At 34.3% G+C, this 25,780-nt stretch overlaps 1 protein-coding gene across 1 annotated transcript in view; it reads right to left on the bottom strand.

The window, feature by feature from the left end:
- The window catches only part of BPTF (bromodomain PHD finger transcription factor), a 112,079-nt gene that overhangs the window by 44,089 nt on the left and 42,210 nt on the right, over positions 1-25,780 (bottom strand). Inside the window, exons 6-16 of the mRNA XM_044672267.1 lie at positions 25,049-25,233; positions 23,379-23,734; positions 22,786-22,917; positions 18,204-18,333; positions 16,723-16,858; positions 12,420-12,686; positions 9,267-11,622; positions 3,195-3,319; positions 1,761-1,889; positions 496-646; positions 116-158 (exon numbers count right to left, since the gene is read on the bottom strand). Coding sequence (XP_044528202.1) covers positions 116-158; positions 496-646; positions 1,761-1,889; positions 3,195-3,319; positions 9,267-11,622; positions 12,420-12,686; positions 16,723-16,858; positions 18,204-18,333; positions 22,786-22,917; positions 23,379-23,734; positions 25,049-25,233 — 4,010 coding nt within the window. The remainder of the gene's footprint in view (positions 1-115; positions 159-495; positions 647-1,760; positions 1,890-3,194; positions 3,320-9,266; positions 11,623-12,419; positions 12,687-16,722; positions 16,859-18,203; positions 18,334-22,785; positions 22,918-23,378; positions 23,735-25,048; positions 25,234-25,780) is intronic.

Here is a 25,780-nt window from a genome sequence, read left to right as displayed (position 1 = left end):
GACAGGTGGGACTAGTAAGGGCTCATCCACCTGCTGGGCAGCCAGCCAATTGTTGCTGCTTAAGTTGAGCCTCCATTTGGGCCTTGAACTCCTCGGCCTTATTCTGTTCACTAACCTTAGCCTGTTGTTCAACTGCCTGTGCCTTTTCCTTCTCCACTCTGAAGAAAGAAAGGGAAAATATATCAGGTTAACATACTTGTAGACTTCTAACAGTAAATGCTATTTGGATGATTATGAAACAAAATGGACAAACATTAAGGATTTTTAAAATACCACACAAACAAAAAAATAAGATTATAATCAAAGTAGAAAATTTGTCAAATGGCTAACTTAAAATTACAGGTGCTTAAAGAGCTAAATATTAATAAATACCTACCATTTAAAAAATGAATTTAGTAAATTTTATAAAAGATACTTAGTAAATTGTAATTATAATTTTTTTATTCCAAAGTAACAAGATTAAACATATTTTGTGATTGATAGCTATCTTGTTACCTTTCTGCAAATGCTCGGATTTCCCACAATTCCAATTCTTCTTCTGCTACCCAGGTTTCAATTATAACAGGACCTGTTTGCTTAGGTGTTTCTGGCCTCTTTGGCCTCAGTGCACTTGATCGAAGCCCTTTCCTCTGAGGTGTAGGCGTTTCTTTGGATAGAAAAGAAATCAAAACAAATCAAACCATATAACTTTAATTATTGGTAGTGGATCATTTTTTGTTGTCACTATCTTACATTCCCGGTCTAGCACCTTTATTCATTTTATTTGACTTTATCATCCTCTCCATACTTCAAGGATCAAAAGAATTGCCATTTCCTTTATTATTATTTTTAAAAATTACATGTAGAAACAATTTTTTACAATTGTTCTCTGACATTTTGTGACTCAGATTCCCTCCCTCCCTTCCTCCCACTTCTTTCCCAAGGAGTTAAATGACTGGTTATAGTAATGCTTTCATATAATACATATTTCCAAATCCCCTATACTATGACAGAAGACACATATCACACACATAATAAAAAAACTCATTAAGGAAATAAAGACAAAAGCGACATACTTTGATTTATCACTTCCTTTATGAAGTCTTCACTGATTACCTCCAAACAGGTATAATCTTTCCCTAGCTCTCTATAGCACTTTTATGTTATTTTAATATTTCTATAATGTGACTCTCACCTCTTCTGATATCCCCAAATATATTTCTGTTTCTTACAGGCCTTAACATATGATGAAACTTGACAATGACACAAATAAATGTGATATCTCATCTATGTGGAGTTATTATTATAGTATAATTCTTTATATCTCCCATTGAGCCTGCAGAAGTACCGATACTCAATTGCTCAAGAAATTTGTTGTCTCGCTAATATTTGTCTGTTTTGTTAGGTTATATATGTAATAGGAATTTGCTATAAGATTAAAGCACTGAAGTGCATGTAATGTTTCTCTTTGTGTAAAGCCTTATTAGATCCATTTATAAATGAACAAATGATAAGTGATCAAGAAACAACTATTCATAAAGAAGCCAATAGAGAAAGTACAAAAATGGATGAAAGTGAGGTCACTTAAATACTTATGTACATTTGTTTTTTAAAATTCCTTACCCTAGGGCAGCTACATGCCAGGGTTTGAGTCAGGAAGATTTAGGTTCAAATCTGGCTTCATATACTTCCTAGCTGTGTGATCCTGCACAGATCACTTAACTCAAATTGCCACACCCTTGCTGCTCTTCTGTCTTAAGATTTTTTTAAAAATTTCTTACCCTTTGGAGCCTCTGGAACACCAATAGGACAGATGATTTTTCTGATGCAATATTCTGATCGAATGCCATATGGACCAACATCTCTCCTCTTAATTATCTCAGTTGTTGTAATTTCTGTATCAGATGTTTCTATGGAGATTGAAGGCAGGTAAGATGAATTATAATTAAAATATACAGAAAGTATTGCTTACTAAAAAGTCACCTCTATGGTGTATAGGGTATGGAATATTGTGGCTGATGTGATTGATGATAAGTTATTTTCACTGAGCTCTCTCTTAGTCTTTGTTATCAAGGAAAGTTTGGTAGAGAGAGGAGAAATATACCTGGAAATAAATATGATGCAAAATCCAAAGGTATATATTTTCAAAAGAAGAAAAAAAACCATTGCTAAGTCCAAAGGAGAGCTACCTAGAGTAGAAAAAACTGAAGATGATGTGAGAAGTGGGGAAAGTTAAAACATAAAATAACTGAGTCATTATGTGCTACCTTCTGATAGTCTAAAGATATTGGTTGATGCCAATAGAGAGGGAACTTCATAGACCCTGACGAACACAACCTTCCTGTGAAATAGAACTATCATGTATCAGTGGACCTACCATGTATTCAAGTTTTCCCAAACACTGAATTCACCTCAGTGCCCAATTAATCAAAAAGAATTTATTAAGCACTCCCTATGTGCCAGGCACACTGCTAAGCAGTGAGAATAAAAATGACAAAAGCAGTCTCTGACTTCCAGGAGATCGATATCTAATAGGGGAGACAACATGTAAATAACTAGGTCTATACAGAAGATATAGAGAACACAGGAGCTAATGTTAGAGGGGAAGGTACTAGCATGTGGGGGTAAGGGGTGGGAGAACCTGTTCAAAGGTATAGAGAGGACAGAATGGAGTGTTGTGTTCAAAAAAGGGCACTGGATAAAGTCCCTCAGGATATGGAGTGGTCAAGAGAAGTCCCTTCATGTGAAAGGTTACTGTTTAGAAGCACTAGTGCTGCCTGATCACTGATGAAATGCTACATGCAGCCAGCTTCTATCACTTCTTGAACTGTGGATTTGTTTCTAAATTAAATGATGTTGCCAGAAGGCAACTAGTAGCACTAAGGGTAGAACAGAAGACCTTTGGCAAAGTAAGTGGGGTATGAATATCCTAATCTATAGACAAATCTGATCCCTAGTAACAAACAACTCTTCTATCTGCATTGCTTTGTTCACTATTAATAACACTATAAATAACTCACATGAGAATATGAAATATAGATAGACCCAGGATTAGATGACACAATGCAAACTTCAGTTTACAAAACTCAAAATATTTTAAAATTGAATAAGTATTGTAATAAAAAAACAAATACAAGACAAGATTAAAAAAAATCTTATTATAATTTAATTTTGATACTTAAGTTTAAGTAAACAAAAATGTATAAATATACTACCTGTTCGAGTAGTCCCTCCCCCAGGAGGAGTTTTGGCTGCCATATCATCCCACCTTAAACTTGCCCAGAGTAACCGCAACATAAGACTTACTCCAGCCAATGATTTTACTGTCTGAAGTCTATATCTGAAATAAATGTCAAAGAAACCACAACATGTAAATTTCACAAAACTAAAGAATTTCCAATTCTTCTTCTTCTGATTTAAGTAACTATAATATAGCTTCTCAAACATTTTGGTAAGTACCCTAAAAAACCAAGTGACTCACCTCACTTTCTTCTAAACTCTATTAATATTTAGTATACTGTAAAACATTTCATACTCTACTTAACATTATATTTTGTCCTTGTCAAATTCTTTCCTAATACAATCATTATAAGTTCCTTATAGGCAGGGACTTTTTACTCTATCTCAAGTGTCTCTCATATAAATATACATATATCTCTATATATATCTTAGATGATCAATCAATGTCATTGATTGAATCATACTAATTGGGAGTAAGAAAAAGGTTTTATAAGTATTCTTTACATGAACAACTCCTCAAAATGTTTAACTTCCAATGCCGAAGGGACTTATGGTCCACATGAATTTTTAAATATGTTACATAGTTGGCATGACAACACAATATTTTTCCATATTAAGATTTCACACATTTAAAATGGATGACAAAAATGCAAAACTATGGAACAGGAACACAGAAAAATTTAGAAGAGCAAATCCAGAGAAAATAAAACAATTTAGACTGGATCAAAGATATCTAGAGTGGTAGTGATGGGAGAATAAAATTGTCTTGTATACTAGTTTTGAATGGAAAAAGGTTCAGTCCCATACATATTTTCTGAACCCAATGAAGCCTTTAAATATCTAGACATATAATTTGTAGCCCTCTAAACTACCAACTTAGATAGTAAATACTCCTAAGGTACCTTAGTATCTTGGGAGTCCTTAAAAAGGAGCATTAGAGAAATATAAAACTAGTTACTAATTATAGTACAAAAGTGATCTTTGTTCAAATATATATTTGCAGGCAAAACTGCTAAACATTTTTGGAAATTTTAATTTTAACGTGAATTAAAATACTTCCTAAAACATTTACTTCAAAACAAATTACTACAATAAAGATTCATGTCATGAAGATAAGATTTTAAAAGTTCTAAAAATATAAGTGAATTTATAGGGTCAACTCATGATCACTTCCTACTTTTAATGAAGTCCACTGTTGATTAATTACCTTATTATTTTCTTAGCTACTGACATACAACCTTCCAAAGAAGACAATGGAGGGGAAAAATCCCCCTTTATTTCCAACTCCATAAGAAAAAGAGTAAACCAGGAAAGCTTAGAGAGAGAACATCTTTTCTGTATCCTGGTTTGTTGGGAACAGGATGGGGTTGAACAATGAATACATCAACCAAGCAAAATTAATTTTTTGTAATTTTTAAACCCTTACCTTCTGTCTTAGAATTGATACTGAGTATGGGTTCCAAGGCAGAAGAGTGGTAAGGGATAGGCACCTGGGGTTAAGTGATCTGCACAGGGTCACACAGCTAGGCAGTAGCTGAAGTTAAATTTGAACCCAACACCTCCTATCTCCAGTTCTGGCTCTCTATCCACTGAACCACTTAGCTCAGTGATTCCCAAAGTGGGTGCCACCCCCCCCCATGGGTGCTGCAGCGATTCAGGGGGATGGTGATGGCCACAGGTACATTTATCTTTCCTATTAATTGCTATTAAAATAAAAAAAAATTAATTTCCACAGGGCTAAGTAATATTTTTTCTGGAAAGGGGGTGGTAGGCCAAAAGAGTATGGGAACCACTGATTTAGCTGTTCTACAACCAACATTTATTAATAGTCTATAATAATGCCCTAGGTACTGTGGACGAAGACAAAAATGAAACAGTCCCTACATTAAAGGGGCTTACCTTCTATTAAGGTAACAACATGTACTTCTATAAGCATATGTAAGGCTTGTGGGGAGGTGGGGTGAAAGGAGGAGAGATTAGGAAAGGCCTTGTGTAAGATGTGGCTTTTTGAGCTGAGCTTTGAAGAACACCTAAGATTCTAAGACACAGAAAATTTAGCAGACAGACTGGCAGATAATTTGTGCTAAAATGCTGTTGATTAAAGAGAAGAGGAAGTGCATTCCAGGCAGTGGGGATAGCCTGAAAAGAATAAATGAAAAAAATTGCAAGCTTCTCCAGTTTCATTTAAGTCAGGTCTGTCAAGTCTAGCTCCTTTATTTTATAGGACAGAGTAGTTAATAGTCTTTCAGAGATGACATATCAAGTCTTCCATTTATTTTCTCTTTACCAAGGTGAAGATGTGGCTGGGAAAAAGTCTTTAAGTCAGTTTTTCCTTTCTTCCCCATTAAGAAGCTGTTGACATGTAGAGTTATCAAAGCTGATTAGTAATAATGACTATTTATGAAAAGGAAAAAGAAGGGGCCTCATTCTTCTATATTTTCTACAACTGCTGGTACTACCTGCTCTAAATAGGTTCTTTTAAAAAAGAAATAATTCTGGAACCTTAACACCTAGTACTTTAGTGAGTAGGAGGATTAATTGATGACAACAAAAAAAGGACATCAGTAAGAGAAGCAAAGGATTGATTCTGATGAAGGAACAGGGTATTGATATGGTGTTAGCAAGGGAAGTAGCATCTGCTCCACCATTGTGCATAGCCATTCCTGACTGTGACAATCAGAATTGGCTTATATGTTAGCAAAGATGCTAAAAGTTGCCAATTCTTGGACCCAGAACCTCAGACGTACATTGGCATCACATGTCAACATAAGAACAAATTCCAAAATCAATTTTTTTTAAAAACCCTTAACTTCTGTGTATTGGCTCCTTGGTGGAAGAGTGGTAAGGGTGGGCAATGGGGGTCAAGTGACTTGCCCAAGTTCACACAGCTGGGAAGTGTCTGAGGCCAGATTTGAACCTAGGACCTCCTGTCTCCAGTTTAACCTCTACACTATATTACTCTGTTTCACCTCTTCAGTACAAATAAAATGAGAACCAAGATTATTTCTTTTAACGTCAGTAAGTGAAGTATTATTTCACAGTTTTTATTTATCACAGAACTTAGGGTTGGAAAGTACCTCACGGCCCCTTACTACACTCTACACTCCAAAGGAATTCTCATTAAAACCTATTATACAACTTGTGCTGCAAGATCTCCGTTGAAGGTTAAAGCAGCCCATCCTGCTTTTGGACAGCTTTCATCACTAGCAAGTTCTTTTAGACATCAAATGTAAATGTGCCTCTTTGCAACTTCTGCTTCTAATTCTAAATCTTCTTCTGATTCTAATTCTGTCCTCTGATACCAAATAGAGCAAGTCCAATTGCCTTTCAATAGGATAAGCTTTTGCATGCTTCAAGGCAGTTATCATGCTCCATCCTTATCCAGGCTGGATAACTGCCATTCTTTCTAGCAAGTTTCATACGACACGGATGTAAAAGTCCTTTCACTATCCCAGTTGTTGTTCTAAAAAGTCTCTAGCTCATTTATATCCTTTAAAAATCTTTACCAATATTCGAGGGGCAATCTGATTAGGACAAAAGACAGTCATCCTCATTCATGGAAGTTATGTCTCTATTATTCTACATTCCAAGATTCCATTAGCTCCCATGCCTGAGAGCTACTGACTGATAACTGAACTTTCAGGCCACTGAAATGCACAAATGCTTTTCAGACAAAGTGCTATCTCTATCACTTTGTATTTGAGAAGGTGATTTTTTTGAATCTAAGTATAATTTATACCTAATGGTTTTCATCTCATTAGATTCATCCCAACACTCTAGCCAGTAATATCACTGTGTGCAATGATGTTGTCTGCTAGTGTTTTAGTTAAACCTCCCAATTTTGCAACATATCATTTGTGAAACACATATGATTACTCTTTTATGTCACTGATAAATATGTTAAGTGGTACCAGGCCAAGCACAAACCTTACAGTGAATAAACTGGAGTCCTACAGCCAAAGTGACACAATCCATAAGGCTACTATTTGACCATTCAGCTGGTTCTGAATCCACTTAATTATATTATCATTTGGATTTTTCTATAAGAATAACACAAAGAACTTTTACCAAATGCTTTGCTAAAATCTAAGTAAACTTTATCTACATATTTCTTTGATTTATCAGGCCTATCAAACAAAAGATTAGTTTGGCATGATCTGTTCTTAATTTAGGATGTATTCAAAGATCTACATGTCTCTAAATCACATAGAAAGCAGAGAAAATGTGGGAAAAGGCTTTAAAGGGTGATAGGAAATACATAAATTAATACTAATTATCCTCACAACTTGAATTTTGACACAATACAATATAAGACTCTCAAAACCTGGCACCTAACAGTAGATATTTTGGGAAACTAAAGAAATAGCATTCCAGCAGATCCTAACATTCATCTCTGATATTAGCAAGCACAAAGTTTTGCCTCAACAACTGCCAGGTGGTCATTTAAAAAAAATTAAAATATTTGTACATTGTAACTTTTCCAGTGGGAAAGAGGTTACCTGCTGGACAGTCAAGGATACATTTTTGAGATCGTTCTCAATGAAGACAGCTGAAAAGTGCAGAGTAATCCTACAAATCCATGAATTGTAATGAAGCTTTCCTTGATTCCCTGCAGGATTCTGCAAATCCTTCACTGCAGGCCCTGCAGAGAAATTGTACTTTTCAGCTGTCTCTATTGAATGTGTAATGGAGTGATGATATTTTAATCCAAATCAAAAGGCAAGCTATAAAAAATTTGATCAAGCAAGTATTATGAATTATTAAAAGATAATATTAATAAATGAAATACATTATAAATGCACTATAGAGCTCTGATATGCATTTTTATGCATTTTATTTTTATGGTATTTATTTATGTTATGGTATCCCATTCAAGAACTAGACAAGTTCCAATGGGAAAGGAAACAATACTTTACTAATGAAGGAGAAATTTACTTTTTTTATAGAAAGGCTTGCCTAATAACTTAGTCAAGTGACATTTACAATTAATGGAAACAGATATATACGTAAAAGCTTCCTAATAGCAACTAACAGACAACCCTGGCACCCTAGCATGTCTAACTGAACAAACAAAACTACATGAGAGTTTCCATTGTTTAGACTCTACCCTTCCAAGTTTTAAAGAGAAGGGAAAAGAAAAAGAGCCCAAAGGCATGGCACTTGACAAAGGGAAAGCATAGCAGCCACAGTGAGAGAGAAGAGCGGATAAAAGGTGTAACAGAAAGCCCTGGACTGGGAGTTAGAAAAAAGGGTAGGTCCAGCTCTGCCACTTATTAAACATATGACAAGGGGCAAATCACCCAAACTGGCCTTAGTTTCATCATCTTCAAATTGAGGATATAGGACTAACTGAGGTCATTTAAGATCCCATCCAGTTCTAACATCTGATGAGTTTATAAACTTCAAAATCATGCATGACAGCTTGCCCCTCAAAATTAATGTCTATAGTAAGAAATTCCTAAATATGGAATACTTCTAGAAACAAACCCCAAAGTAATCTAAATGGGCAAGAAAAATCTTAAGAATTGTTTCTGAAATAAATAACAGAGCACTTGAATGAGTATTTATTGTGCAAAAATTTGGATGTTACCATTTCAACATACTGATTTCTTTTTGATGATTTAAAAACATTTCAATTTACTTTTATCCTTTTTTAGGTATTACTTAATGGAAGCAAAGTAGAAACATTTCAGAAATATATAATAATTTGATTCCATAAGAATAATTTCATCACAAAATAAATGACAGCAACCTGGGAAATTAAACTATAGATGCAACTTTGCTTGACATTTCTCTTTTGCACTCCTAAAGTGAAAGTCAGATTAATCTCCAAAGTCTCAAATATCCTGATCCTTCAGTCATCCTTTTATATTTGTGAATGTTAGTCTTTTGGGTTTGAATTGTTTTAGATTAATTATATCAATATTTCTAATTTTAATAATTAAAATATATTTCTATAGTCTAATTTTAGTAACTCATTTATTCAAACACATTCAAAAACTTCTCCACAATTCCCCAGGTCTCCAAATGGTTTTTAAAACACATACCTCCATGTGATACCAAAAGTTGGTCTTGGAGATGGATATGGCCATATATCCAATGCAGGTTTTGCATTGTAATTAAAACAAGGTACCTCTCGGATGCCACCTTTTCTGGCCAACTTTTTCAAGTCATCGTTAGGCAAAACAAATATGCTCTTTTTGCTGCTCTTGGTAACAAATTTCCTATAGGATGGTAAAGCTGTGCCAGAACGAGTTTTTTTAGGTCTGGAAAATTTCATTAGCTTTACTTTGTCTTTTGTAGAATACTCTTTGCTCACAGTCATTGACGTTACCAATGTGCCCCCTGGAGTGGTCAGTGAATCAGTGACTGTTGTTGTAACAACAGTTTTACTGTGCTCCTTCACAGAGATGACATCTGCATTACTTCCATTGGTGGGTGTGCTCAGTTTTGTCACAGTGGTAGTAGTGGTGGTTACAGTGGACATTGCACAGTTTTCAGTAGAGGAGACCACTGATTGTCCATCACCTTGGGAGGCCAATACTTCTGCCACTTTAAACACAGTTTTTGATTCTGTGGCCACAGTTGATGTTGTTGTAGTAACTTCTGTGATCACCGTTTTTCTTGTAGCATTTCCATTTCCATTTTCCATTTTGTTAGTAGGTAGACCATTTTGATCATTAAAGTCAATACTTAGGTTAGATTCTTCACCAGATGTAATAGGTGATGGAGGAACTTTTTTAACTTCTGAGGATTCAACCTCCATATTTTCTACTTGATTAAGTGAGCTACTCTCTTTACATGATGGTGAAGGTACAATGGAAGGACTATCAACAGCAGCAGCTCTTTCATTAGAACAGTGTTTTTCAACTAAATGTTGCATACTCTTGGACCCTTTGACTGATGTTAGATTCTCTATGTTCCCCTGGTATTTACCATCAATATCTGAAGAACTAAGTAAACATGATTTTGTGTTTAAGTTACTTTTTTCATTGAAATCTTCCATGATGACATCTCCATTCATGAATGGCTTTACAGGAGCTTCCTTAATTAATGGTTTGATCTCATGCTCAGGAATTGTTTTAATACTATTAACCTTTGGTTCAACACTACCAGTTCCAATCTTAATATCAGAGATGTCTTTCATGTATTCATCTTTGGAAAACACCTTAAATTCATTATCTTTTCCATTAATCTGAAATGTAGTTGCTGTTTCTTTTTCTCCTTTTTTTTCAGTATTTCCATTTTCACTATTCTTTTTGTCTGTCATGTTCTTTAGATTTACTTGATGAAGACATTTATTCACTGAGCTCTCTAATTTCTGCTCCTGACATAGTTTTTCACCATTAGCTTCAGTTATTTTACAGTACAACATGTCACTCCTGGCTTTTTCTATGGGTAAATGTTCAAGAGCTTGCTTTTCAGAAGACATGTCTGAAACAAATTTTTGATCTTCAAGAACTTGTTCCTGATTCCCTATGGAGCATTTTGAATTACTTTTATGGCTGTTCTGAACAAACACATCATCCTCTTTATTTTCCTGAGTGAATCCAGATTCAGAGCTCTTTTCCAAAGTGCTATTATTTTCAGAGTCACATGTTTGTTTTCCACATTTTTCTTCTGAACCTCTTGCTTCAGAGGTAGCTGGAACATCTGTATCACAGGTACTTTCATAAATCACTGGTTCTGATACACTTTCAGGAAGAGAAACTGCAGCATTTATTGTTAGGAAATTATTTTCCTTTTTAGTGGCCAATATATTTTTTTCATCTTGACTGACTGGCTGGTCATCCATATTGAGGGTATCATGTTCTTTTGTTTTAAGCTTGTCCTGCTCTTGATACCTATCAGCAATCACAGTTTCATCCTTGATAACAGAATTTTGTTTCTGGAAGTTTGGTTCTGGACCCTGAATGGAGATTTTATCTAGTACCTGACCTTTTGTGGAATGAGAGTCACTGATCCTATTAGTAGAGTTTTCATTATTTTGTGAACATTCTTGAATTAGATCTTCTGTTCTGTTATTATTAGAACCTTGTGTTTTCTCCTGGTCAACCAAGTTGGCCTGGTTCCCTTCTTTTGCTTTCATTAATACACGTGATTCAGTCATGCTTTTCAGAGGACCCATGGAGGTCTTTCCTTCCAACTTCATTTTTTCTAGGCGCTGTTTTTCTTCCAAAGTAAACTGCTTAACTCTCCTTTCAAGAAGTCCATCTAATTTGGATGATTTTACTTTCTTTTTGTAACTAGTCCTTAGATGAAAACCCTCACTGACATTAATTACATCTGTCTTAAAAGAATTTTCCTCACATCTTATGGATGAATCTGTATTCATTTCATCTATTTCCATAGGTTCTTCCTTGATAGGCTTATCACTTTCAGAATTAAGCATTTCTTTCTCATCTGTGAACCAAAAATATTTATATTAATACAATTCCAGTATAAAAATGTATAAATAATAGTGATCCTTAAGAACAATTTTATTTTTTATATTTTTTCCTTTATTTTCATTCTACTGTGAAATAGCCAATAGAAAAAATAAAACTATACATTTTCAAAATAGGTATTTAAGTTCCTGGCACATGAATACAATGTAGAATTTGGAAAGGCAAATTTTTCAACTATCTATCTATCTATCTATGTATCTATCTATCTATCTATCTATCTATCATATAATTTTATTTAAGCCAGAATTTCACAGTTTAAAAAAAACTATACTGGTAAATTACAACATTATATATTTTTGCATACAAAGAAATATTTTCACATACGCTTTATAAACCAATCTATGAGCATTTATTAAAAATCTACAAAGTACTAGACACTGGACTAAGTTAAAAAAAAAGATTCTTTTATTTTAAACTTCAAACTCACATATTTTAAGAAAAACATTATTTTACCACTTTCTAAATATATTTGGTATAGTCATAAACAGACATAAACATACATGCATATATGACTCAGGCACATGGATCTTACTACAAAGTTAGCTCCAGGGTAATCAACTTTAGGTCAAAGCTACTGAAGATCACCTACTAAATAAAAGTAGATGAAATCTGCAAAGGTATAGGGAGCATCCAACAACTGAAATAATAAATCCTTGAAATATACATACATATGTATATGACATATACATACATATATACATACTCCTACACCTATTTGCATTTAAATATACAAATAAATAATCATTGCTTTACCTTTTCCTTTTGCAGCAACCACATCTGAAGATGTCATATTAACTTCAGGTTTTTCTTTAAGCATTGTGCTTTCTTCCTTAGTTTGGTCTTTCTTCTCAGAAATTTTTGTAGTTTTAATTTCAGTTTGGTCTATTTCTTGTAGCACTTCTGAATCACTTGCCTTGCTTTTCTGAGGGCTGGTCTCTAATTTTATTTTTGATGGACTTCGTGTTAGACTTTTTCTTTTATCTAGTTCACATTCATTTTCATCAATGTCAAGATTTTTGGCTAGAAAGAATCAAATATTAAAATAATGAAGTACTACCAGTATTTTAATAATTCTACACATTTATTTGTGCATATCTGGTATAGTGGAATAAACACTTCTTTTTTATTGTGAATCAAAACTATTTACATACTAGTCTCTTAGTATTCAATAATGTATTATATTATGCTATAACCTTAGAGTTAAATAATGAACTTAACTTTTAAAAATTTATAGCATTTTATTCTGATTTACTTATTTTGCTTTAAAAAAGTATATGGTTTTTAACATTTCCTCCCCAAATTTATAACCCAGGCCTGGTCTTTAGAATAAACAAAATAGTAGAAACCACTTGGTACAATTTCAAAGATGGCAAGAAATCTAATTCTGTACATAACCTGAACACTGAAATTCTATCTAGAATTATTCTCTAGGCTTCAATCACCTATTTAAATGCAGATACACTCTGGAAGAGGTAATCTATCATACATTCTAAAGTATAAATTTCAGGTACTATGATGCTTTTTAAGGAATAGCATAGTTGGGTTTTTACTGGGGGGAGGAAAAGAGAGGAGTGTATATATATATATAAGCTGGATATAAATGAAAACACTTGGAGGGAGGTACAAGATACCAGTGAAGGGAAGAATGGAGAGGGGAAAAGGGAGACAGGTGACAATCTTCAGATAATTTACAGTTCTATGAAGATCCTGTTAAATGAGTGAATACAAGGAAAATCCAATTAACCTGCACCAATTATTTGAAAAAATACTCCTTACTTGGACCATTTTTATTTAAAAAATACCTTGGCCCTAATATCCACTAAGGGGCAGCTGGGTGGCTCAGTGGATTGAGAGCCAGGCCTAGAGACTGGAAGTCCTAGGTTCAAGTCCGGCCTCGGACACTTCCAGCTGTGTGACCTTGGGCAAGTCACTTGACTTGCCCCTTACCACTGCTGGGCCAAGGACGGTCCCTAGCCCAGATGAAAAAGGAGGAGGGTTGGGCGTGGGGCTAGCAACCCCACCCTGTAAAAACTACATCTGCTAAAGAAACTGCAACCTAAAGTAGGGGCAGCTGGGCTAGCTCAGTGGATTGAGAGCCAGGCCTAGAGACGAAAGGTCCTAGGTTCAAACCCGGGCTCAGATACTTCCCAGCTGGGTGACCCTGAGCGACTGTGTGACCCATTGCCTACTGGTTGTGGCCCTATGCTCCTAGAATGGAGTCCCAGGATAAAAAAAAAAAAAAAATCCACTAAATAATCTCCAATTTCTGAAAAACTCATAAATTTTATGTTTTAGTGTTTGACACTTTTTCATCAATAATGAATAAGACTTTGGAAAAATATTTATTCATATCAAATGAATTTATTATTGGTTAATCCATTTATAAATAAATGCTTAGAACTCTTTCCCAAACTTTAAAAATGAAAGCACATACCTTTTTTCTTGTGATATGTGCACTTAAAAATTGACACCTGTTTTAGATTTAACAGATAACTTCTCAAAAGCTCCTTTATAAATATCAAATACTGCATTACCCTTACAAAATCTTAGTGTTTATAACATATGGCAACTGATTATCCACTACAATTGAGGTTTACTAAGATATAATAGAAAAAGAATATTCCACTATTGCTTTTTTTTCACCATCACCATTACTACAGCAGCTTTCTACTATGCCCCTTTGAACAGCTTCTACATTATTGCTTCTTCCACTGCTATCTCTCAGGATAAGTGGAACTGGCTCAAAGGAAGGGTGGAAAGGATGACAAAATTCAACTAGATAGCATTACTCTATTACTGGGCATTAGGTTAGGGGAATTGAAGGAAAAAAAAAGATATCCTGGATGACCCTGAATAACCAATTTACTGTATAGGTAAAATCCCACTAAAACAAATACACTTAAAATATTTTTAACACAAAGAAGAACATTTCTACATGTTTAGTGATTTACTAAGTAGTTTATATAAATGAACCTACATAATAAAAAAATCTAGATTATTCCATAGACAATGTACAGATTTGATTTGTATTATAATCAAATAAAATGATCAACAAATATTTAACACTCTCTTTACAAGACTCTGCCATGAAGTAAATTACAGCACCATTGAAAGACAAGCAGATCATGTTTCCAGCATTGTAGTATACAAATTCAACCTGTCTCCACAATTTTACCAAGGCAATTCTGAATGGGGCCCATTTAGTAGCTAGAGAATACAAGACTGAGCTGATACCATCCCACCTGCTAACACAAGCCCCAAAGAGCTGAATATCTTGTAAAATACTCTTTATGTATAAATGTTAGCTAATTACATTACATAGCTAAGAGTTTATTATAAAATTACTTTATAAAGAACAGTGTTTATTATGCTGCTATGAAATCTTGAGGGAAAAGAATGACGATGCATAAGTTAAGTGTTAAGAGTGCTAGACTTTAGTCAGAAAGACCTGACATAAAATTCTACTCAGATACTTAGCTGTGTGACTTTGGGTAAGTCACTTAAATCTCTCTGAGCCACAGTTTCATCATCTATAAAATGAGAATAATAGCACTTACCTCAGGGGATTATTGTGAGAATCAAATAAATGAGCATATATGAAACACTTTATAAACCTTAAAGCACTAGTTTCAGGTTAAATGCTTAATGTTTAAGTGTAATCCTTAAATATTAGCTCCTAATATTAGTTATTATGTCACTCTTACTCCTCTGTGGAAGTTCATAATTAACTACTTTGATGGAAAATTTCCTAAAATTTTATATACACTTTCCCAACATCATTTTTTTCTTCACAGAGTAATGTTATCATTATAAAAATGTACTGTCTGATGAAGCAAATAGGGATGTTGGTTCCCGTCTAGTTAAATTCCAGGCTACATCACTGTCTTAGTGCTTGCCTCTTCAACTTCACTGCCAGCTATCAAACGACAGCTCTATCTCTAGTCTATCTCTAGCATTTTCCCTTAAAATATGATACAGGTCCACAAATGAAGTAGCTTTTGTTTTGTCTAGAAAGTAACAAGTTTGTAAACTGGGTTTTTCTCAGGGGTTCTTCTATGAGTCAAGTAAAATAAATGTACCTGGCTCTTAAACCTTATTTGGCCACTTGCTGATGTGTAAATAGAATTAGCTCTAGCCATTCATAGCTAAACTCTTACTTAACCTAGGCATAGAAATGATGTCACCCTCAACCTTCCTTAGTGGGGAGGGGAGACGAGTTACCCACACATGACAATAAGTAACAAATCAAGAAAAAGGGACTGCCCTTTGGGCAGTCCAAATCAGTGTAGAGACTGCCATTTGTCCACTTGAATTAGAGGTGGACCCACGGGAAGTGACGAAAGACACTATCTCTTTAAGTATGTTGGCTACTTCCTATGGAGGGAATTCCTGCTTTGAACTTGGTGCTGAAGGCTGAGACCTCAGGTAGCTTCTACTCTGAATGGTCACATGGGTAAGTTAGGCTGACTTCCTTGGCCTACCTAGGCCACTTCTAAACTCTGCCTTAAGCAGGCATTAACCTATCTGGTTGCTAGGCCTTGAGGCTTGTAGCCTGATTTACTTAGTCTTTTAACCTTCTCTCCCTTTCTTTTTATTCCCATACTTTTACCTCCTAGTTGTAAATAAACTGCCTTAACCCGATGCTGACTTGGATCTGATTTAATTACGGAATCAACCTGAATTGTTGATTCCTGGCGGCCACACTTTAAATACATATCTATAAAATACCTAAATTTTCCCTCTTACACAGATTCTTGACTTTTCGAAGATGTGACATCAGAATAAATGAGGTGTCCTTAGTACTTATGAACCTGGACAAATTTTGTATAGGTGACCTAGTATTTAGGACACCTGCTTATTTATGAAACGCAACTACTCTCTAAGTTTCCTTTATCTTACTTGGTAATTTTTTTATGCTTTATGAAGAAAACAAACTACATAATCTAAAATGTTCTATTTAGAAAGCAGAAGAAAAATATCTTTACCCAGCATATGGACAATGTGGTTTCAAAAAACCAAAAAATTAAAACATAGGAAAATAATTTAAGTTACTTACTGTCTAATATTTTTCTGTAATTCACATTAGTATTTCCAGGCAATTTAGGGACAAACCTATGAATGTGTGTTTTACTAATCCAACTCCAACCACCATAGCCTGTTACTCTATACTCTTCTCCTTTTTGTTTCCAAACCTGTTTAAAAAGAGAAATATTTTGTTCAAACAACACATATTATAAGGTATTTTTATGTTTTATCTAAATAATATATTTACTCAGGCATTTTCAACGAACTGGTTCTTTCATTGGGTATAAGAAAGGAAGAACTATCACTTAGAAGCCATAGGAAAATGAAAATGAAATTACTGACTTCTCAATGACAGAAAAATAAATACAGATTCAAGGAGAACAAGTAGAAAGTAATCTGCTTCTGTCTTTGCCCTGGGTAACTAAATAACTAACTCCTTCCCATATATAAAATCCTATATTTATACTTATCCAAACAACTTAAACAGAGAATTAACAGATAACAGTTTATATTTTGTTTAGATGGGAAAAAAGTTTTAAATGAGCAAAATGACTGTTTATAAGATAATTCAAAATGACTAAATATAGTTATTTCTGTCAACCAATCTAAGGACTACATTAAAAAATTCTTAAAACATTCAAATTACAAAACAGGAAGCTCCAAAACAACTAATAATACCTTGAAGATATTTTTATAGTTTAATAATTTAGTGGACTCTCTATTATACTCCACAGGAATAGTTCCAAATCTTTTTCCTTAAGCACCCTTTCCATCCTTACAATAAAGGATCTTACCCTATATGTGACTGAGAAAATGGAGGTCATTTTGCTATGAACTCTTCTCCCCTTTTCTATATCTCAAAACATTCTTGGATATTATCCCCCATTCTTTCTTTTTCTCCAGTTTGATGAACTGTATGTGTACTTTCTTAAAAAACGTTTTAAAACCCTCTTTTCTGATTTAGCACCAATTAGGACATAAGAGCAGCAAGGGCTAGACAATCAGGGTTAAGTGACTTGCCCAGGGTAACATAGTTAGGAAGTTAAAGGCCATATTTGAAACCAAGTCCTCCCAACTTCAGACCTGGCAGTCTATCCACTATGCTAACTAGTTGCCCCTTGCACTTTCTTTTTACCTCTGCCTCTTAGAATTTCTCGTTTCTTTGAAAGTTCAGCTCAAGTGACAATTCTTCCATAGGGCTACTTGTTCCTGATCCCCTTCACTGCTAGTGTCTCTTCCTAGCTCTAATTTGTATCTAACCTTGTACATATTTAGAGGTTACATGTTGTTTCCTCAGATATAAGGAGGCTTCCTGAGGGTAGGAGCTGTTTTTTTCCCCCTTTGTATCCTTTATACTTAACTTAAACATTAACAATGGGCATTTAGTAAATGCTTACTGAATGACTATTAAAAGATTATGGTTGGGAGGGGGGAGGGAAGAGGGGTAGGAAAAATCATGAATCATGTAAGCATGGAAAAATATTCTATATGAAAGATTATGGAGAAGATTACCTGATGCTTGATTGGAAATGTATATTTCACCCATGTGGCTTGTTGCATTGTTTCTTCCTCCTCCTGTTTTCTCTCTTTTTTTTTCACTTTCTCCTTTTCTTCTCTTTCAATTGATGTCATTCTGTGTAATCTAAAAGGAGCATGTTATTATTAAATATCCTTTGAAAGAGTCTTGAGGTTTAAGTACCTGATAAGAATTTAAAATTAATAGTTTATCAGGAATATGGAATCTCATTACAAATAACATTATTTCTGATCAATGTTATCAACCTCTATTCTTTAATGGAGATGCCTCATTGTGCTGCAGAGGTAGCTGGTTCCTCAAGGCAATGTCAGCAAGCTGTAAATTAAGCAGGTCCTAAGAACCCAGAAGCATTTTGATAAAATCCTGGTAAAAATTTACATTCTTATCTAAAGATTGGTCCTCATCTAAGGCCTACCTAAGTTTGGAGAAACTCCTTACCAAGCTTGGCTTTAGGATGATGAACTTTTGTGTCATGGCATTTCTCAAAGACCACAATTAGGCTTTAGTAGAATTACGTTTTGGAAAAGGAAGTATTGATGTCAACTAAGTGAAGGAAATTTTAAAGTAATTATAAAATAAAAATGTTTTTGTAGGGTAGAAATTATATATAGGCACAAGTATTATAATGATTTTAGAGATGAAGAAATTGAGACCGAGTAGTTAAGTAATTTGTTCAGGGACACACAGTCAGTAAGTGTTGGGAGGTATTTTGTGTGTGTGTATATGTGTGTGTTATATATATATATGTATATTATNGTAAATTAAGCAGGTCCTAAGAACCCAGAAGCATTTTGATAAAATCCTGGTAAAAATTTACATTCTTATCTAAAGATTGGTCCTCATCTAAGGCCTACCTAAGTTTGGAGAAACTCCTTACCAAGCTTGGCTTTAGGATGATGAACTTTTGTGTCATGGCATTTCTCAAAGACCACAATTAGGCTTTAGTAGAATTACGTTTTGGAAAAGGAAGTATTGATGTCAACTAAGTGAAGGAAATTTTAAAGTAATTATAAAATAAAAATGTTTTTGTAGGGTAGAAATTATATATAGGCACAAGTATTATAATGATTTTAGAGATGAAGAAATTGAGACCGAGTAGTTAAGTAATTTGTTCAGGGACACACAGTCAGTAAGTGTTGGGAGGTATTTTGTGTGTGTGTATATGTGTGTGTTATATATATATATGTATATTATATATAAAATAATAATAAAGTCTCTATACATTTGGAAAGAGAGAAGATAGCACTAGCTGATGCTTACATATAGACATTCAGGCCCTCACATACTACTTTGTAGTTAGAAAAGTACCTTGTTACTACTTTTCTCTCTTTTCTAATCTCTTAAGGAGATTATTTTCTGCTAACATTGCCCCCGAATCTGTAGAAGTTACCTAAAATCCTCAAAAAGAATTTAAATTCCTTAAGGGAAGGAGCTATTTTACTTTTTCTTCAGATCATCAAAATATAGCACACAGGAAGCCTTTAATAATTGCTTATAAGACTGGATTAGTGGAGTGGAAAAAATGCCAAATTTGGAATCACAGGGCCTAAGTTTGGATATTGGCTTTTTCACTTACTATCCAAGTTAACTAATTTAATTAACTTCTATGAATCTTAGTTTCATCATCTGTCAAATGAAGTGGTTAGACTAGAAAGTGTCTAAAGTCCCTTCTGGTTTTATCTAGAACCATGATCTTATGAGACAATAGATTGGGCATACAAATCACCTCTAAAAGTTTCAATAAGGCAAATGAAATGTAGATGGTTGGGGACATAGTAATCAGAGTAAGAAGTCTAGAAATATATACAAAGGAGAAAAATAAAAGGATTACAGGATAATTTTGAGAATAAACTTTTTTGTCCAGAATCCTCCAGTGCTCTATAGGTATCAGTAATTGTTCTGTAAATTATAGTCTTTAACTTCCTGAGACACTGAAATGTAAGTGACTTACTTAGGCAGAGTCACAGGGCTGGCATGTCAAATTTAAATCCAAGTCATCCTAGGTGAGTGATAGGTGAGCTCCCTATCCAAATACTAGAATATGCTACCATCTCTGAAGAATAAATCATATTTATTCATAAGAGATTCCATTTCTCTCTAATACTTTCTTTCATTCTAAAATGAGCTAGGGTAGGGTTTAAATCTTAGTTAAAAAAATTAGATGGAAGAGCTGAGGGAATCATGGAAAACAGAGAACATAATGCCTCACCCTTTATTTCTCCAATTCCATCCAGAGGGAAACTAACCATAAATCACTTTAACATAAAACTCTTGCCTTCCTTTCGAAGACCAAATCTCATTTCAATTAGGGAAGTGTCTGGTGGCCACAGTCACTGCTATTTCTTTTCTTTGTTTCTAAAACCCTTACCCTTCCATCTTAGATCAATACTGTGTATTGGTTCCAAGGCAGAAGAGCAGTAAGGGATAGGCAAGGGGGGTTGTGACTTGCCCAGGGTCACACAGCTGGGATGTATCTGAGGCTAGATTTAAACTTAGGACTTCCCCTCTCTACACCGCTATTTCAAAAAAAGAAAACTGTCCATATGTAGAATTTTTGAAGGGGAAAAAAAAATCTCAAAATATAGAAAATTTCTATAGAAATATTGTATTCCATACAATTATATACTATAACTTAGCCATTCTCCAATTGATAACTTACTCAACCATTCTCCAATTGATGGATATCCCTTCACTTTCCAAATCTTTGCTGCCCCTCCCCCCCCAAAAGAGTTGCTTTAAATATTTTTGTACATATAGGTACTTCCTCTTTTTGTTTTTTAACCTCTTTGGGCTATAAACCCAATGGTATTGTTGGGCCAACTGTTTTATAGCTTTTTGGGCATGGTCCAAAATTGTTCTCCTGAACAACTGGATGAGTTTACAACTACCAACAATGCATTCATGTCCCAGCTTTCCCATATTCCTTCAAAGTTTTGTCATTTTCCTTTTCTGTCATAATGGCCAATCTGACAGATAGAGGGGTGGTAACTCAGAGTTGTTTTAATTTGTGTTTCTCTAAATAATAGTGACTTAGAGCATTTTTTTGCATGACTATAGAGAGCTTTAATTACTTTGTCTGAGAGCTGCCTGTTCATTTCCTCTAATCATTTATGAATTGGAGAATGACTTGTATTCTTATATAGTCAACTCATTTCTCTATGTATTTGAGAAATGAGGCCTTTACTAGAAAGATTTATAAAAAAAATTTTTTTGTACCATTATGGTTGTATGCTATTTTCCATCCTGTTTACCTGTTTAGTTACCTTCCCACCTCTCCCTTTTCTATCAGCTCCACCCCTCTTCTCTTATCCCTTGTTTCTTCCCCTTTCCTGGAGGGTAAGATAGCTTTTGTTTTGATTAAAATTGTGAGACTGGCCACAAATTTTATTATTTTATTAATCAGAAAGGAATAGGGGAGAAGGATGAAAGAGAGGAGGTAAATAACTTTTATAAGATTTACCCTAATCTAGCTTCTCCACTTAGCTTGCTGTTCTGCAGCAGCCATGTGGGTCCCCCCGTCAGCACTAACGTGGGAGTAGCAAAAGAAATTCTGTCTTGCCTCCATTTATCAAACTTTCTGTCCACTTACTCTCACATCAGGACTAGTAATCCAACTGTATCCTTTCTCCTTTGCCTAGGCCACCTAGGGGCCTGCCTCCTGCCTAGTGATCCCTTACCTCTCCATTGCTGGCTTTTCTGGCTGACAAGGAGTCGCCTCAATAATTTCCTCACACACTTTCTATACCCAATTAATTGTGTATATTCTTCCCTCACTGAGCCAATTATGATGAAAGTTAGATTCAAATGCTCTCTCCACTACCTCCTCATCTTTTCCTCCACTGTGAATGCTCCTTTGTGCCTCTTTTATGCCATTGTACTTTAGATATTTTTTCTCACATCAAGTTTAAATTTGCTTCTCACCAGTACTAATCTCTACTCTCTACCCACTACTCTCATTCCTATCTTCTGGCACCAAGGAAAAAAAATGCAGTTCCTCTTTCATATGACACAATGCTTGTCAAATGTAATATTCCGTCTTCCCTCTGCTACCAGCCTCTCCAATTATAGTTAAACATGTTGATTTAGTGAGCAAATTTTGTATATGTTTCTGTATTATTTTTAAACTTTAATTTTTAAAAATAAATTTAGTCCATATCCAATTATAATAATTATTCAACACATTTAAAATTCTACATAAAATTTTAAAATATAAAAATATTTGAATATTTTATACCATAACAAAGGACATATATATTACAAAGGACAAAATTTTTCAAAGCAATATTTAAAGAGTGCAATATGTTCAGTGGCTTCAACTTCCTAAGTAAATTTAGACTAAAAAAAATTGCCATGAGATCAGGAGGATGATGAAATTTTGTAATAATTTATTGGTTTAAAGCAACTTAGTATGATTTAAGTAGCAACAGAAAAAAAAGTATTTTATTTTTAAGATCTTTTTTTCTCCTCTCAATCATATTAATGTCTACTACTGACTAACCAGGATTACAAGAGAGAATAAATTATAATTTACATATCAAGACAAGTTTTTTTCCTTACCTGGTATGTCCTAAAGATTCCCGCCAGATTGGCAGCATGACAACTGGTTTAATGGCACATTCTAAAATGGCCAAAGCCAAAGCAAATTCTCTAGGTTTGCTACACATCTGAACAGCTTTGATCCAATTTGACCTATAGTTATAAAGAATAAAGATAAATTGATGCTGTCAATTGAAATTTTAAACAATGTATTAATAATTTATGTAATTAAATAAGAATAATTTCATTTAAATATTTCTGGCAAGCAATGCAAAAATATTCTTAACAGAAGTTTCTGCTATGATATGTTATCTAAAAATTATACTTTGTTGGCAATCAGACCTGATTAAAACTTAGGTAACATGTCTAAGTTTATTCACTAATGCAATAATCATTAAATATGTGTGTAGCCTTTTTGTGAGTCATGGATCCCTTTGGCAGGCCTAAGAATGTTTGTTGTCTACATTTCATACCTGAAGGAAATGCTAAATTTTAGTTATGGTGATTAGTGAAAACAGTTATTTTTTTTTTTCTGGCTCAAGTTCAAAATCCCAGCTGAAATCTATTCAAGACCCCAGGCTCAGTATAGGAGTTCCATGCCCAGTCTCTGTTACCTGTGAGAGGCCCAATTAGGATGCAGAAATGGTGCTGGGATGTTGTTTTCCAGTTGGATGATGGTTAACCTCAGGGTGGATATAGTAAGTACTTTGGACCCATGTACAGAACCATTCCATTTGAACTCTCCTGCTGGAGTCAAGCAAAATTTATGCGAAAGATGCCTTCTCTTATCATGGTCTTCTCTGTGCTGATGTTTGTTCAGTGCAAAAGAATTGGTAGTATACTGATTGTGATAGACGCGGTATTTTCCCTCTTGACCTAGCTTGAAAAAGTTGTTGATATTTCCTTTCATAATTATCTCCTTCTTAGTGCTCAATCGTGAAATTTCTCCTTGAGAGTTAACTACCAGGACCTACTCGAGGAAACATATATAAAATGATTTCATTAAAACATAAAAATATAAATTGATTTGACAAGCTTTTTTACTTTCAGTAACCTGTAGTCATAAAATCCAATCAAATATTAAATATTAGCCTATTTTAAATTAAACAATAAATTAAATTTAAACTATAGCAAATTAAGTAAATACATGCATAACCATACAGGTAAATAATGTCTATATATGGATAGCATTTTAAACCATTAATGTATACTTTAGGTTGGAAATATCAAACTGTCAAGAGAAATTTCCTTTTTTTTTTTTTTTAAATCTATACCTTCTATCTTAGAATCTATATTCCAAGACTGAGGAGTGATATGGACTAGGCAACTTGGGTTAAGTGATTTGCTACAGGTCACACAGCTAGGAAGTGTCTGAGGCCAGATAAGAAAACAGGTCCTCTAGATCCCTGAGCTGGCTCCCTATATACCAAAAGCCACCTAAAGGAAATTTCAATTCAGTAAATACCACCTGAAATACTTTCTTGATCTGCTACTCTACTATATCTACAACCAAATATTAGCCTTAGAACATTTTCATTTTATAATGAAGAAATAAAAGGCCTAGAAGACTAAGCTACTAATAACTTAGCTGGTTAGCAGCAAGGCTGGGAGTGGAATAAAGTCTTTTAACTCTTAAATTGAGGCAGTTTCTAAAAGTTCAAAGGTTAAAAGAATACTTTAAAGCAAATCTATAGCACTGCTTCTTAGAAAGGATTTTAAAAAAATGTTTTAAAAAATTAAAAAAAAAATAATGCTGACTTGAGGCTGAGGCAGGTGGATCCCCTGAAATCTTATTTGAGTGAGATTATAGAAAATTACAATAATTTTTTAAGTGGAAAGGATATGTAATAGGGACAGAGACTATAACTGTTTTTCACTGAAATATAGAAGTCCAAGGTAAAGAAACCTGCTCTACCCCTATAGATTGGTACCTTCTCCACAACATTCTATTGCAGGGATCCCCAAAGCACTGAGAGGTTAATCAACTTGCCCAGGGTCACTGAAGTCACTATGTAACAGAAGAAGGATTAGAATCCAGGTCTTCTTGGTTTTAAGGTCAGTTCTACATCAACCTTGCCAAAGTGTCTTACATATAATGACTTATTATAAATAGCACTTTTAATCTCACAGAAACAGAATTTACTTAAAGGTAGAAAAAGCAACTCAATAACAAATCTACATAATCTATAGAGAATTTTAGTATCCCTCCATTTTTAAAATGTCAGCATAAATAATGAAAATTACTTTAAAAAATAACTTAAAAAAAAAAAAAAAGGAAACAGACCTCTCTGCCTTCCTTAAATAATTTATTTGCTTCATGTGCTGCTGCAGCAACCTGCTGGCTCTTTAGTTGACTCAGCTTGCTGTCTGGATTTCGTAATCTTGTAACCATCCGGGTTGAGCCAGGTGTACCTTTCCCTGTTCCAGGAGAATCACTTCTTTCCCCATTAGATTTCTCTGATTTGAAATCTGGTAATAAAAAGTTAAATAGCAATATTTGGTAAAAAGCAGCTGCTATAATCAATTAGAATTAGTAAAACTTCCTCGTATCAAGTACTTAAATAAGAGTAAGAAATAAGAATAAGAGAGCAAGTAAAAAAAAAGACAAAGTAGCCAAGGGAGGGGACCAATTCCATGCATGAAAACTCATGCATTTTACTCACAGGCAAGACCCTTACTCAAAAGTGTTTTTTACACAGTTCTAAGAAGCCTGAAGACTTGGTCTCTAAGCTGAATGCATACTAGAAACACTAATTAGGAAAGACTACAGAGAAAGATATGTTCTAAGCAAGCACACCACCCATGGCAGCTCCAGCTGAGGAATATACAGGAAAATCTATAAAGATGAGATAAGAGATGGCAGAGTAGGAGGGAACAATACAATGCTAGTACCTCTCACAATTTCTCCAAAAAGATGTAGAAAAATACATTAGACTATGTCCTGACTCAGAAATCCAGGATGAAAAACCCATAGTAAGTCATTTTTGTAGCCCAGGTTGACAATGGTAAATAGGTA

Source organism: Gracilinanus agilis, chromosome 4 (assembly GCF_016433145.1).
Source record: "Gracilinanus agilis isolate LMUSP501 chromosome 4, AgileGrace, whole genome shotgun sequence".
NCBI classification, from domain to species: Eukaryota; Metazoa; Chordata; class Mammalia; order Didelphimorphia; family Didelphidae; genus Gracilinanus; species Gracilinanus agilis.
This window is presented reverse-complemented; position numbering and strand designations above follow the sequence as displayed.